This window comes from Nerophis lumbriciformis, linkage group LG11, assembly GCF_033978685.3.
Source record: "Nerophis lumbriciformis linkage group LG11, RoL_Nlum_v2.1, whole genome shotgun sequence".
Classification (NCBI taxonomy): Eukaryota; Metazoa; Chordata; class Actinopteri; order Syngnathiformes; family Syngnathidae; genus Nerophis; species Nerophis lumbriciformis.
Genome location: NC_084558.2, coordinates 5,764,812 through 5,780,267, shown reverse-complemented (window position 1 = coordinate 5,780,267; position 15,456 = coordinate 5,764,812). Strand labels below are relative to the sequence as shown.

The following is a 15,456-nucleotide window of genomic DNA, read 5'->3' as shown; positions in this document are numbered from 1 at the left end:
TCACACAGCATTCATCCAATCAAATTGCAGGACAACCAATGAACTAGAGTTGTCCAACAACGTGCCAGTGATAAACAATTATGTTAAAGTTGGTTTCGTTCGGGTATAAAAACTACGACTTGGTCAACAAAAAACGAATTGCGGTATGCAAATCACGCAGTTCGAATATTACAGACGGAGACGCAACAACTTCCAACTTCGTTCGACATTTGAAGTTGCACAAAGAAGGGTAAGTTTTGAATGTAAGATAACGTTTATTGGCTAAGTAACGTAACTTTTATTTGCTGTGTAGTTAAATCAGTGAGGCTGCAAACTCACTGCTAACGTTATAACCATAGACATCTTATAAGTAGACGCAGCATCGAGCGCTACTGCCTACTGGCGCAGACGAGGCGCGTGGCCGCCATCTTGGAGTGGTGATCCGCTCCACTCAGTGCAATTCATTTGGCAGGAGCAATGAACTGTCAGCGCATTTAATTCATTTTACCTCACTGAATACGACTGATTTTCACCCCCTTTTTTGTCATACGTGTAGCCATGATAACAGACACATGTTTTGGCGTGTTTTATTATTCATAGTTTGCTTAACAGTAATATAATATTCTTATACACTATAAATGACCAGACGTCCGAGATCAAAACTGGGAATATAATCCCAGAGAAGGGGGAAAAAACCGGTAATCTATTTTTAAATTGAAGAAACAATATGATTAGGTTATATATACATATGTGTGTATCCTACATAAACAATGTATGAATACATTAGATATCTATATATCTTAGGGACCTATAGACTGTATCTCTGTTGCTTCAGCAGCAGATAGTTTATTCTGTCTTGACACTTTGTATTGATATTTTCTATTACATTCTTCCCTTAAATGATAATGTTTGCAGTGATTGTTTTATATGTATTATTTTATGTAAGTCGCTTTGGATAAAAGCGTCTGCCAAATACTTAAACATATATAAACACCTGAAAGTCTTCATATCAGCTAAAACCACCAATCTGTTTCACTGGATTCAGAATAAAACCAAATTCTGTTCAACCCAACAATGTTAGTATTTGAATATTGTTACTTGAAGACTGATTCCTGGTTACAATTATACTGTTAAGAAAGTATTGTCTTATACTTTGCCTAAAATGAGAATGCATCATAATCAGCGGCGGCTGTTGAATTTTGTTTTAGGTGGGGCTGAAAGTTTGTAAACCAAACCCCTGTAGGGGCGTCATCCTCCACCAGAAGATTTATTTGTGATTTTCACATACAAATATTGAAGATCTTTGATCCTTCTCAACTCTGTGGTAATATTATTTTCATAAAATACAACCAATAGTACGTTAATGTTAAATCTCACTTGTGAAAAGTAATCCCCCGATTCCTATTTTCAACAGTCCGCTCATTTGAGCAGGAAAACGCTGAACTCCATCTTTGTTTTCTACCTTTCATCTGTCAGTTTTGGCTGCTCGCCGGCTCCTCATCAGCACTTAAAGATGGCGGCCAAATTGCTCACGTCACAGCAACCAATGCTGCGTCTACTTATAAGATGTCTATGGTTATAACGTCATTGCAAACACGGCAATCTGTTGCGTCCACTGCAGTTTGCTACCTTATTCATACTTTTTGTCAAGTGATTTTTTTTTAAGCAGGGTTTCATGAGGTACCTATACATAACGTTACGTTAGTCAATGTATCACACACAGTAACGTAACGTTAGTCAATGTATCACACACAGTAACATTACTTTAGTCAATGTATCACACACAGTAACGTAACGTTAGACGGCAGTCAGCAGCACCGCGTATTTTAGCCACCTACAAAAAGACAAACATAGTCAAATAAAGGTCAGTTAAAATGTATACTATATTAAGAATATGTGTACATATTGCATAGGGTCCTGACATCTAAAAAGTACAACTCTGTTCATTGTTATGTTCATATATTTGTTATGTTTTTCATGTGTACGCACACATAAACACACATACAGTATGAGATGAGATCAATGAGATAAGGTAAGAACAGGATAGAAACTGCTGTGGAACTAGTTACAATGCAATATACCATGGAAATACAATGTTAACACTTTTGTGCAAATAAGTACAGTTGCACTTGTTTTTTTTCCTCAAATGTGTTTATTCTGTAAAGGAATGAGTTACATGTTTAAAATGACTGGTTAATAGTGCTATTTTGAAGTGCAATGTCAGCACTATCTTTTCCCCTGCAATTTCAAATGCACTTGTTTTAATAAATAAATACAGCGTTTTAAAAGCATACACAATCTGTGTAAATATATTAGTCTGTGGTTAAATGACTTGAAAGGACTCGAAACTCAAAATGCAGGACTTGGGACTTGACTTGAGATTTTCCAGTCTTGACTTTGGACTTGACTCGGACTTGCCCTGTCTTGACTCGGGACTTGACTCGAGACTTGAGGGTAAAGACTTAAGACTTACTTGTGACTTGCAAAGCAATGACTTGGTCCCACCTCTGATTAACGGTGTTACAAAAAAGATCAGTTAGAATAATACATAATGTTGGATATAGAGAACATACAAATCCTTTATTTATTGAATCAAAGATACTGAAATTCCACGACATAGTGAATTTTCAAACAGCTAAAAGTATACACAAAGCAAACTATAACCTGCTACCCAAGAATATACAACAATTATTCTCAAAAAAAGAGGAGGAATACAATCTTAGAGAGAAATGTAATTTAAAACATTTGTACGCACGTACAACACTTAAGACCTTCAGTATATCAGTATGTGGAATTAAATTATGGAATGGATTAAGCAAAGCAATCAAACAATGTACTAATATGATCCACTTCAAGAAACTCTTCAATCTTAAAGTGTTTACAAAGTACAAAGAAGAAGAACCATGACAAACATTCTGAATTTATTTAATTCATCAATTCTTTCTTTCTTTCACTCTCAAAATAATCTTACTTATCTCATCATATGAAATGTAACTTACTTCACCAATTATTATTTATTTATTTATTTTTATTGTGATTACTTATGGAGAATATTGTGAATAAATTGAGAACAGGAAGTGAACAGACGTTTTAGCAACTGTTATGTAAAAGAAAAGGGGTAGGATTAAATAAGCTCTGCTTCTTCCTACTCCTTTTCGAACATGTTGAAGAGAGAAACTGGAGATTGTGATGTATCATGTTGTATGCTTGCATGTTCCAAATAAACTCAAACTCAAACTCAAACTCAAACTCACATTGCAATAAGTTGTAAACACAAACACACGCACACACACACGCCAACAGGGGCCGCCATAGACTAAACTGGGATCCTAAGCAGAATTTTATTTGGTGACCCTCCCACCCCCCCACATTATTATTGTTTTTACACTTTTTAATTACTGTGAAATATTTTTTATTCTTTTTACATTCAAACTTGAATTTGATTATACAGTATGTATGTTTTGTACTAAAAATAATTCATTGGCAAAAATTATTCAATAAAATGTTTTTTCCGGTGAAAATAATTTGGTATCATTAAAACATATGTTTCAATTAAATTAATATACAAAACCCAAAACCAGTGAAGTTGGCACGTTGTGTGAATCGTAAATAAAAACAGAATACAATGATCTGCAAATCCTTTTCAACCTATATTCAATTGAATAGACTGCAAAGACAATATACTTAACGTTCGAACTGAGAAACTTTGTTATTTTTTGCAAATACTAGCTCATTTGGAATTTGATGCCTGCAACATGTTTCAAAAAAGCTGGCACAAGTGGAAAAAAGACTGAGAAAGTTGAGGAATGCTCATCAAACACTTACCGTATTTTCCGCACTATAAGGCGCACCGGATTATTAGCCGCACCTTCTATGAATTACATATTTCATAATTTTGTCCACCAATAAGCCGCCCCGGACTAAAAGCCGCGCCTACGCTGCGCTAAAGTGAATGTCAAAAAAACGCTGCGCTAAAGTGAATGTCAAAAAAACAGTCAGATAGTTCAGTCAAACTTTAATAATATATTGAAAACCAGCGTTCTAACAACTCTGTCCCAAAATGTACGCAAATGTGCAATCACAAACATAGTAAAATTCAAAATGGTGTAGAGCAATAAATAGCAACATAATGTTGCTCGAACGTTAATGTCACAACACACAAAATAAACATAGCGCTCACCTTCTGAAGTTATTCTTCATTCGTAAATCCTTCGAATTCTTCGTCTTCGGTGTCCGAATTGAAAAGTTGCGCAAGCGTGGCATCCAAAAATGGCCGGCTCCGCCTCGTCGAAGTCATCGGATTCAGTGTCGCTGTTGTTGTGCAGCAGTTCTGTGAATCCTGCCTTCCGGAAAGCTCGGACCACAGTTGTGACCGAAACTATCTGCCCAGGCATTTACGATCCACTGGCAGATGTTGGCGTATGTCGACCGGCGCTATCTGCCCGTCTTAGTGAAGGTGTGTTCGCCTTCGGAGCTGTGTGAAAAAAGCCACCCGGCCTCTTCGCGTAAACTTCCCTTAACCACTCGCTCATCTTTTCTTCATCCATCCATCCCTTCGAGTTAGCTTTTATGATGACGCCGGCTGGAAAGGTCTCTTTTGGATGGGTGGAAGTTAGCATGGCAAGCTAGAACCACAGTGAAGGATGACTCCTCATTCCCTGTGGTGCGAATATTCACCGTACGTGCTCCCGTTCCACAGTGCAGTTCACAGGAATATCAGTTGCTGTGAAATACGGTAGTAATCCGTGTGCGGATGGAGAGATTGCGTCTTTTTATGAACCGGATCCTTGTCCTTTGTAGGAGCCATTTTGTGGTCTTTACAGATGTAAACAGGAAATGAAACGTACGGTGATATCCGCGCGTTTTTTCTTCTTCTTCCGGGGGCGGGTGAAGCGCTTCCTGTTCTATGGGGGCGGGTGCTTTCCTTGGCGGTTGCTTGCGTAGAAGAAGAAGCGCTTCCTGTTCTACCGGGAAAAAAGATGGCGGCTGTTTACCGAAGTTGCGAGACCGAAACTTTATGAAAATGAATCGTAATAAAGCGCACCGGGTTATTAGGCGCACTGTCAGCTTTTGAGAAAAATTGTGGTTTTTAGATGCGCCTTATAGTGCGGAAAATACGGTATTTGGAACATCCCACAGGTAAACAAGCTAGAAGGGAACAGGTGGGTGCCATGATTGAAATGCTCAGTCATTCACAAACAAGGATGGAGCGAGGATCACCACTTTGTGAAAAAAATGTGTGAGCACATCGTCGAACAGTTTAAGAACAACATTTCTCAACAAGATATTGCAAGGGATTTAGGGATTTCACCATCTACGGTCCATAATATCATCAAAAGGTTCAGAGAATCTGGAGAAATCACTGCACGTAAGCGGTAAGGCCGAAAACCAACATTGAATGCCCATGACCTTCGATGCCTCAGGCGGTACTGCATCAAAAACCGACATCAGTGTGTAAAGGATATCACCACATGGGCTCAGGAACACTTCACAAAACCACTGTCAGTAACTACAGTTTGTCGCTACATCTGTGCAAGTGCAAGTTAAAGCTCTACTCAAAGCGAAAGCCGCCGGCTTCGCTGGGCCCGAACTCATCTAAGATGGACTGATGCAATGTGGAAAAGTGTTCCGTCGTCTGACGAGTCCACACTTCAAATTGTTTTTGGAAACTGTGGACGTTGTGTCCTCCGGACCAAAGAGGAAAAGAACCATCGGACTGTTATAAGCGCAAAGTTCTAAAGCCAGCATCTGTGATGGTATGGGGGTGTATTAGTGCCCAAGGCATGGGTAATTGACACATCTGTGAAGGCACCATTAATGCTGAAAGGTACATACAGGTTTTGGAGCAAACATATGTTGCCATCTAAGCAACGTCTTGCTGAAATAAGCAAGACAATGCCAAGCCACATTCTGCACGTGTTACAACAGCATGGCTTCGTTGTAAAAGAGTGCAGGTACTAGACTGGCCTGCCTGTAGTCCAGACCTGTCTCCCATTGAAAATGTGTGGCGCATTATGAAGCCCAAAATACCAAAACGGAGACCCCGGACTGTTGAACAACTTAAGCTGCATATCAAGCAAGAATAGGAAAGAATTCCACCTTACAACCTTAAATAATTGGTCTTCTCAGTTCCCAAACGTTTACTGAGTGTAGTTAAAAGGAAAGGCCATGTAACACAGTGGTAAAAACGCCCCTGTGCCAACTTTTTTACAATGGGTTGCTGACAAAAAAAAATTAAGTTTCTCAGTTCGAACGTTTAATATTTTGTCTTTGCACTGTATTCAATTGAATATAAGTTGAAAATTATTTGCAAACCATTGTATTTAGTTTTTATTTATGATTTACACAACATGCAAACTTCACTGGTTTTGGGTTTTGTTATTCATACGGTTTGATCCCAGTACCATAGCCGTTTGTGACAAGGACTAACGATGTGCGTCATGGCAGCCACTGTGGACATGTTATGAATTTTGTCATTCTATTCTATTCAGAGACAGAGCAGAAAGTGGCGAGGAAGTGAAATTTTAAATGTATATATTTTTTCTCCCTACCAATATTTTTTTATTGGAATTGTCTTTACAAAATAGGCCATTCATAGTAACTTTTCAGAAGATATTATTAATTTTACACAGCGCGCCAACACAAACACCAAATGTAAACATAATGTAAGCCCAGGTGGCTACACAAACCCTGTCCATAAACTTTTAACATACCCGAAAAAAGAAAATACACAATACAGCCATCCATTTATATCGCTTGTCACTATCGGGGTCGTGGGGGTTCCTGGAGCCTATCCCAGCTGCATTCGAGCAGAAGACGGGGTACACGCTGGACAAGTCGCCACCTCATCGCAGGGCCAACACAGATAGTCAGACAACATTCACACTCACATTCACACCATAGGGCCAATTTAGTGTTGCCAATCAACCTATCCCCAAGTGCGTGTCTTTGGAGGTGGGAGGAAGCCGGAGTACCCGGAGGGAACCCACGCAGTCTCGGGCAGAACATGCAAACTCCACACATCAAACCCAGGACCTTCCTATTATGAGGCACACACACTAACCCCTGTTCCACCATTCTGGCCTACACAGTACATATATCCATCCATCCATTGTCCCTTTCGGGGTATACTGCTCCAAATCTAAACACCAGACATGGAATTGATTAGCTGGACTCTCAACTCAATTCAAGTGCACATATGGACACCCTTATGTTTGAACATTGTGTTTGTTATGGACAATCTGTGATGAGCACACAAGTCCAATAACAAAACGACACTTAGGGTTCAGACCGTTCTTCCCAATCACTTCTCTCCAGGTTTCACTGTTGTTGCCAATATGAGCGTTGAAGTCACCCAACAGAACAAGGGAATCACCTGAGATAGCACTCTTCAATACTCTCTTGAGGAAATCCAAAAAGGGTGGGTACTCTGAGCTGCTGTTTGGTGCGTAAGCGGAGGGAAGCTACCCTCTCGTCTACTGGGTTGAACTCCAACGTGCAGGCTTTGAGCGGTGGGGAAACAAGAATTGCCATCCCAGCTCGTCGCCTCTCACTTCATGTAACGCCAGAGTGGAAGAGAGTCGATCCAGCCCCTCCCGAGAGAACTGGTTCCATAGCCCTTTCTGTGCGTCGAAGTGAGACCGACTATATCTTGCCGGAACTTATCCAGCACACCAGGCCAGGCTTCTTCACCCCCAACGAGGTGACGTTCCACGTCCCAAGAGCTATCTTATGTAGCCGAGGATCGGACCGCCAAGTGCCCTGCCTTCAGCTGCCGCCCAGCTCACACTGCACCCGACCTCTATGCCCCCTCCTATGAGTGGTGAGCCCATTGGAGGGGGGATCCACGTTGCCTCTTTGGGCTGTCCCGTCGCTCGCCATCGAACCCCACCTCCGGGTCTGGCTCCAGAGGGGGGGCCCGGTGAACCGCGTCTGGGCGAGGGAAATCTGAGTCCTCGTTGTTTTTTCTTCATAAAGGTCTTTGAGCTGCTCTTTGTCTGAGCCCTCACCTAGGACCTGTTTGTCTTGGGACACCCTACCAGGGGGCATAGTAGTCCCCGGACAACATAGCTCCTAGGATCACTGGGACACGCAAACTCCTCTACAAAGGTGGCAGTTTAGAAAGAAGGTGGCATAACTGTTTGTTAAAAAATGTATAATAAAAAAGGGGAATAATAACAAAACAAATTAACTGTATTTATCAATTTATAAATAAACACTTTATATTCAAAACACAGCCCACCACGCATGTTCTGCGTTTAGGGATGGGCGGCGGTTGTAGTGCAAGTACTTTTAAAAAATAAATCAGAAGTTACTTACCAGTTACTCAACACCTGGGTATGTTTTTTTTTACTGAACACTTACTTACTCTTTTTCAAGTAATAATTTGGATGACTGTTTTTTACTTTTACTTGAGTCCTAATATTTTAAAGTAGCGGTACTCTTCCTCCTCTACCCACCGTTGGTTTCAGAACATGATAGATTGAAGTTAAATAAAAGTCACTTGCCGCAGTTTATAACCAGGATATTTACTCTGGTTGTTGGCTCGTAGTTTGGACAAAATAACCTTCAGAATCTTCACGAAAATCAGAAAGTTGATCTGTTGAACAGATGGTGCGGAAAGACAGTAATTAGGATAGGAATGCCAAATCATGACATCCAACAAAACATTATTTGCATACTTACAAGGGTAGCAAAAAGAATGGGGGAACGAATGATCCACCAGTAGTTCATGTTTTCATTGACAGCCCAGCATCTGTGAAGATAAGAGCAACTCATTTCTTTCCAGTCTCATGTGGAATACTGTTTGTAGAGACCATCTAAACCAGGGCTATTCAACTGGCGGCCGAGGGCCAAATCCGGCCCGGGAATGACACCGGAGTTCAGTCTACAATTTGGAAGACAAACATTTTTTCAGCAAAATTCCTAAAAACAATACAGTGCTCCTGATGTATAGAGTAACTTGGTCCATTGGCAGATCCTTGCATTGACATTTTAACCTTGCTAGCAAAGATTAAAGTAGTGATCCAGGAGTATTCAACTGGCGGCCCGCAGGCCACATCCGGCCCGCCAAAGCTTTTAATTTGGCCCTGTCAAACATCACACAAAAAGGCTTGTTGAAAACAACTTAAAACAGGCTTGGCCATGTATGCAGTACTTCCGCCACCAAGCAGGGTGCAACAGCGAAGCGAATGTGTCACAATGAAGCAGCAGTGGGTGAGTAGAAGAAGATGGCACTATTGACCATGAAAAAAATCCAAATAAATCGCGAAAATCTGACTTTTAACAGCGACTTGACAACAAAGTATAAATGTATTGAAATTGCTAAATATTGTGATGTATTTTGTATTCCTGGTCACGTTGTTTTTGACTGTTTAACTCTGGCGATTAAACTGGTTAACACTAGAACTCCCAGAGAGCAGCAATTTGGCTTTTCCACCTATAAAACCCACAGGTCAGCCGATCGGCTGCAAGGCCCTCCTTTTGTTATGTGAACGAGGCAATCACTTAGGCAAATGTATTATCAGGATACAGTGTTAGAGAGTGGAAGTGAGTGAGACTTATGCCCCGTTAAAGAAGACCAAAATAATGCTCTTTAGCAATTGCAAAAGTAATATACCGATCAGGATTGTTATTGATGATACACCAATAGAATATGTTCAACAAAATTCTTTCTTAGGAGTGGTGATAGATGAAAATATCACATGGAAGCCTCATATAAGTTACCTGAGGACAAACGTTGCTAAACGTTTGTCCTCAGTTTGTCCCAAACTATTCCAACGTTTGTTGGAATAGTTCCAGTAGAGTTTAAACATGCAGTGGTACGACCTCTACTTAAAAAACCCAGCCTCGACCCCTCTCTCCTCTCTAACTTCAGACCTATCTCTAATCTTCCATACATTTCCAAAATATTAGAGAAGGTTGTCTACAGTCAGTTGTTGCCCTTCTTAGAGGATAATGGTATCACTGAGCTGTTCCAGTCCGGTTTTAAAGCCCTCCACAGCACAGAGTCAGCGCTTCTAAAAGTTTTTAACGATATCCTCCTGTCCACTGATTCTGGTGAATATGTTGTCCTGGTGCTTTTGGATCTGTCTGCTGCGTTCGACACCGTCGACCACGCCACCTTAATCACTCGTCTTGAGAACTGTGTGGGCATTAAGGGCGCCGCCCTCAACTGGTTCTGGTCGTACCTAACCGACAGGAGTTTTTGTGTAAAAGTAGACAGTTTTATGTCGTCCACAGCTCCTTTACCACATGGGGTCCCCCAGGGCTCAATCCTTGCCCCAATTTTATTTGCGCTTTACCTTCTCCCCCTTGGTTCTATTTTTAGGAAGTACAGTATTGCATTTCATTTTTATGCCGATGATTGCCAGATTTATTTTCCCATGGCACAAAATAACACGGTTCAACGTCTTATTGACTGCCTGCACGACATCAAAGTCTGGCTTTCAGCTAACTTCCTGAGCCTAAATGAAGATAAAACAGAAGTTATGTTGTTCGGTCCAAGTCGCTCTCCCTCCCCCAACGTTGACCTCGGCACTCTGACCCCGTATCTCAGCGACTCTGTCACAAACCTGGGGGTAAAGTTTGACTCAGATTTTAAATTCGAAAAACAAATCAGCAGCGTCGTTCAAAAAAGCTTTTATCAATTACGCCAAATAGCGAAAGTGAAACCGCTTCTATCAAGACATGATCTTGAGAAATTAATCCACGCTTTTATCGCGACTCGTCTTGATTATTGTAATGCCCTGTATGTAGGCATTAGCCAGGCCTCCCTCGCCCGCCTGCAGCTCGTGCAGAACTCTGCTGCTCGTCTGCTAACACAGACCCGCAGACGTGAGCACATCACCCCTATTTTAGCGTCCCTTCACTGGCTCCCTGTGCGTTACTGAATACATTTTAAACTCCTTTTATTTGTTTTTAAATGTCTAAACAACCTCGCGCCAGCCTATCTCTCCGACCTCCTTCAGCCTTACTGCCCCACCCGATCCTTAAGATCAGCCGATCAGCTGCTGTTGACGGTCCCTGACACAAGGCTGAAGCTTAGAGGTGACAGAGCTTTCGCCGTTGCTGCTCCCAAGCTCTAGAACGACCTACCCCTGAGTGTTAGACAAGCCTCCTCTCTTCCTGTTTTTAAATCTCTCTTAAAAACATACTTTTATTCCATGGCTTTTAACACTGAGTGATATCCATCCTGCAATGGCGCCCCATAATACACCTGCTGTGATCCTGTTTTTATGTTTTTATGTTTTTATTAATTCTATTTTAATTATTTATTTTTTATCGTGTTCTGTTTGTGTTGTGTTGTGTTTGCTCGGTACTTGTTTTATCTTTTAACCTGCTCATTGTACAGCACTTTGGCTACCCCTGTGGTAAATTTTAAATGTGCTCTATAAATAAAGTTGATTTGATTTGATGTGTTGGAATGATGAGGAGATCATGTCATTTATTGAACACCAATGCTCTGCTTTTATTGTATCATTCATTTATTATGTCATATTTAAACTATTGTGTTGAAGTCTGGGGAAATTGTTATAAATCACATCTACAGCCTTTAGTCACTCTGCAGAAAAAGGCCATCAGGATTGTGTTCAATGTTCACTACAGACATCATTCAAATCCACTATTTATGGACTTAAAGCAACTTAAACTGAACGATGTGATCAACTTTAAAACTGCTCTTGTATTATATTGATTATGTTAAATGTGGAATGAGTGAGAGGGGTTGGGCTAATATAAGCATCTGCTTCATCCAACCCCTTTTCAAGCCTTGCATTAATATCTCTGCCAAAATGTACAAACGATTGTAAAAAAAAAAAAACATGTGTTTAGTTGTACTGTGCAGGTTTCCATCCATCCATTTTCTACCGCTTATTCCCTTTGGGGTCGCGGGGGGCGCTGGAGCCTATCTCAGCTACAATCGGGCGGAAGGCGGCGTACACCCTGGACAAGTCGCCACCTCATCGCAGGGCCAACACAGATAGACAGACAACATTCACACTCACATCCACACACTAGGGCCAATTTAGTGTTGCCAATCAACTTATCCCCAGGTGCATGTCTTTGGAGGTGGGAGGAAGCCGGAGTACCCGGAGGGAACCCACGCAGTCACGGGGAGAACATGCAAACTCCACACAGAAAGATCCCGAGCCCGGGATTGAACCCAAGACTACTCAGGACCTTCAGGTTTGAAATAAATTATTTCCAAGTCATTTCCCGAGCTGTTCTCGGTTGAAATTTGCATAGGACACGCCCAGGAACGCCCTCTTAAGTAAAAAAACAACTCGTCAACTCGGTCTTCTCCAGAGGGCCCCGAGCTGGAATTTCCAAGATAGCTGCGCCCATTAAAATTACATGCCAGCCTAAATGCTGTTAATTAGCTGTTCTGTTGGATTTGTGTCACATTAAATCAGTTGTAGAAACAACAGTGTCCAACCTCTATCTGTCGCTATGATGTTATGACGTTTGTTTGGGTAAAACACTGTGTAAAAGGGACGGCGTGGCGCAGTGGAAGAGTGGCCGTGCGCGACCCGAGGGTCCCTGGTTCAATCCCCACCTAGTACCAACCTCGTCATGTCCGTTGTGTCCTGAGCAAGACACTTCACCCTTGCTCCTGATGGGTGCTGGTAGCGCCTTGCATGGCAGCTCCCTCCATCAGTGTGTGAATGTGTGTGTGAATGGGTAAATGTGGAAGTAGTGTCAAAGCGCTTTGAGTACCTTGAAGGTAGAAAAGCGCTATACAAGTACAACCCATTTATCATTTATAATGCTTTGTTACAAATTGGCTAGTAGCAACTGCTAACATTAGCCAAATGCTAAAAAAACACGGAAGCGCAGCTCCTCAGTGAGTTATTGTGAAAGACAGACAGTCAGTTAGCAGCTCCAACCTGATTCTCCCCCTCCCCCATTTTATGTCAAGGTGTGAAGTGGCTCAGCATGTCCCCTCCCTCTGTGTGATTGCCCCGTTTAGATAACAAAAGGAAGGTTCACAGGGGGCCTTCCAGCCGTTTGGATGGCCCCTGGGTTTTATAGGTAGAGCAAAAAATCCTGGGAGTTCTAGTGTTAAATACATGTAGCGCTGAATTTGACAATTTGACAAAACTACACCTTAGGGTTTAAGTAAGTAGTAAGCAGAGGTGTGGACTCGAGTCACATGACTTGGACTCGAGTCAGACTCGAGTCATGAATTTGATGACTTTAGACTCGACTTGACAAAATGCAAAAAGACTTGCAACTCGACTTAGACTTTAACATCAATGACTTGTGACTTCACTTGGACTTGAGCCTTTTGAATTGACATGACTTGACATGACTTGCTACTTTCTCCAAAACCCAAAGATGAAAAAGTTATTCGGGAGCGCCCCGTATTTTTCATTGTGTACTTGTCTATCAGCGTTGCGTGTGTCAGCTGGTGTGGTCTCAGTACAACAGCCAATCAAATTAGATCTACTTTGTTTTCATCACACAGCATTCATCCAATCAAATTGCAGGACAACCAAGGAAGAAGACATGTCCAAACCACACGCCAGTGAACAAAAAATACCTAAAATAATTTTGTTTGGGTATAAAAATTACGAGGTGGTCAACACAAAACGGTTTGCAGTATGCAACACATGCGGTTCGAAAATTACTGATGGAGAGGCAACAACTTCCAACTTCGTCTGGCATTTGAAGTTGCACAAAGAACAGTAAGTTTTGAATGAAAGATAACGTTTATTGGCTAAGTAACGTGACTTTTATTTGCTGTGTAGTTAAATCAGTGAGGCACTCACTGCTAACGTTATTGCAAACACGGGAATCTGTTGCAGTTCACTACCTTATTCATACTTTTTGTTCAGTGATTTTTTTTAAGCAGGGTTACGTTAGTCAATATATCACACGTAACGTTAGACGGCGGTCAGCAGCACCGCGTATTTTAGCCACCTAAAAAAAGACAAAAATAGTAAAATAAAGGTCAGTTAAAATGTATACTATATTATGAATATGTGTACCGTTTTAGCTAGCTTTCTGACATACTGTTGGTTGTTTACCTCAGTGGTCCCCAACCACCGGTTTTGTTATGTTCACGTATATGTCATGTTTTTTCAATGTTAACACTTTTGTACAAATAAGTACATTTGCACTTTATTTTTCAATGTGTTTGTTCTGTAAAGGAATGAGTTAATGTTTAAAATGACTGGTTAATAGTGCTATTATAAAGTGCAATGTCAGCACAATTTTCTTTCCTGCAATTTAAAATGCACTTGTTTTAATAAATAAATACAGCGTTTGAAAAGCATACACAATCTGTGTTAATATATTAGTCTGTGGTTAAAAGGACTTGAAAGGACTCGAAACTCAAAATGCAGGACTTAGGACTTGACTTGAGACTTTCCAGTCTTGACTTTGGACTTGACTCGGGGCTTGCCTGTCTTGACTCGGGACTTGACTCGGACTTGAGGGCAAAGACTTGAGACTTACTTGTGACTTGCAAAACAATGACTTGGTCCCACCTCTGGTAGTAAGTACATTTTCTTTATAAAGCGCTTGTCACAGATAAAATCACAAAGCGCTGTACAAAACATAGATAAATTAAAACAACAATTTAATTAAAGCAACATCATGAAAAGGATAACAAGTGGATTAAAAATGATAGTTAAAAGGTTCATTAACTAAAAGCTTTACTAAAAAGACAGATCTTCAAATTTGTTAAACCACATGTGTGCAATGTTTGCTGTGTGTATTGACAATAAACCTTCTATTTCATTTAAATAACATACACAATGGACATTATTTATACAAAATGCACAATGGATGTTAAACTTTTGTAATGTTTGTATTTACAGTCTCACAATCTTAAATAAAGGAAGATGTATAAAGAAATAAAACTGTGGAAGAAAAATTATTCAAAAGAAGGAACATCAACCATCAACAAAACTTAGCTTCTGTTTTTTCATGATGTTTATCTGTCGAGCCTGATCCCAGGCCAGCAAGGCCACACAACCTATATATAAATGTATTCCATTTCTACATTTAAAATAGACCATATACCTACATATAATTAATTGGGTTATGTGAAAAATGAAAGAAAAATGACGGTGTTGGCAAAAGGAAATTAAAAAGTTAATGATGTCGAGTCTTCATCTTCCTCATGGATCAAAGTAAAAGACCAAAGTAGCCATCAGGTGCCCAGTTTAGAAAAAGAAGAAAAGTAGATGAGAAACGGGCACAAGGTAAAGGTATGTGCAGATTTCTATGAGAAGACGACTGTATTTGGTTTTTAGTTTTGCTGAACTAGCAACTGTAGGGCCAACACAGATAGACAACATTCACACTCACGCTCACACACTTGGGACCAATTTAGTGTTGCCAATCAACCTATCCCCAGGTGCACGTCTTTGAAAGTGGGAAAAAGCCGGAGTACCCGGGGGGAACCCACGCAGTCACGGGGAGAACATTCAAACTCCACACAGAAAGACCCTGAGACCGTGCTGCCTG

At 40.9% G+C, this 15,456-nt stretch overlaps 1 protein-coding gene across 1 annotated transcript in view; it reads right to left on the bottom strand.

The window, feature by feature from the left end:
- LOC133610902 (glucagon receptor-like) overlaps nucleotides 1-15,456 on the bottom strand; it is a 57,879-nt gene that overhangs the window by 12,661 nt on the left and 29,762 nt on the right. Inside the window, exons 9-10 of the mRNA XM_061967639.2 lie at nucleotides 8,665-8,734; nucleotides 8,487-8,578 (exon numbers count right to left, since the gene is read on the bottom strand). Of these exons, the coding sequence (XP_061823623.1) occupies nucleotides 8,487-8,578; nucleotides 8,665-8,734 (162 nt within the window). The remainder of the gene's footprint in view (nucleotides 1-8,486; nucleotides 8,579-8,664; nucleotides 8,735-15,456) is intronic.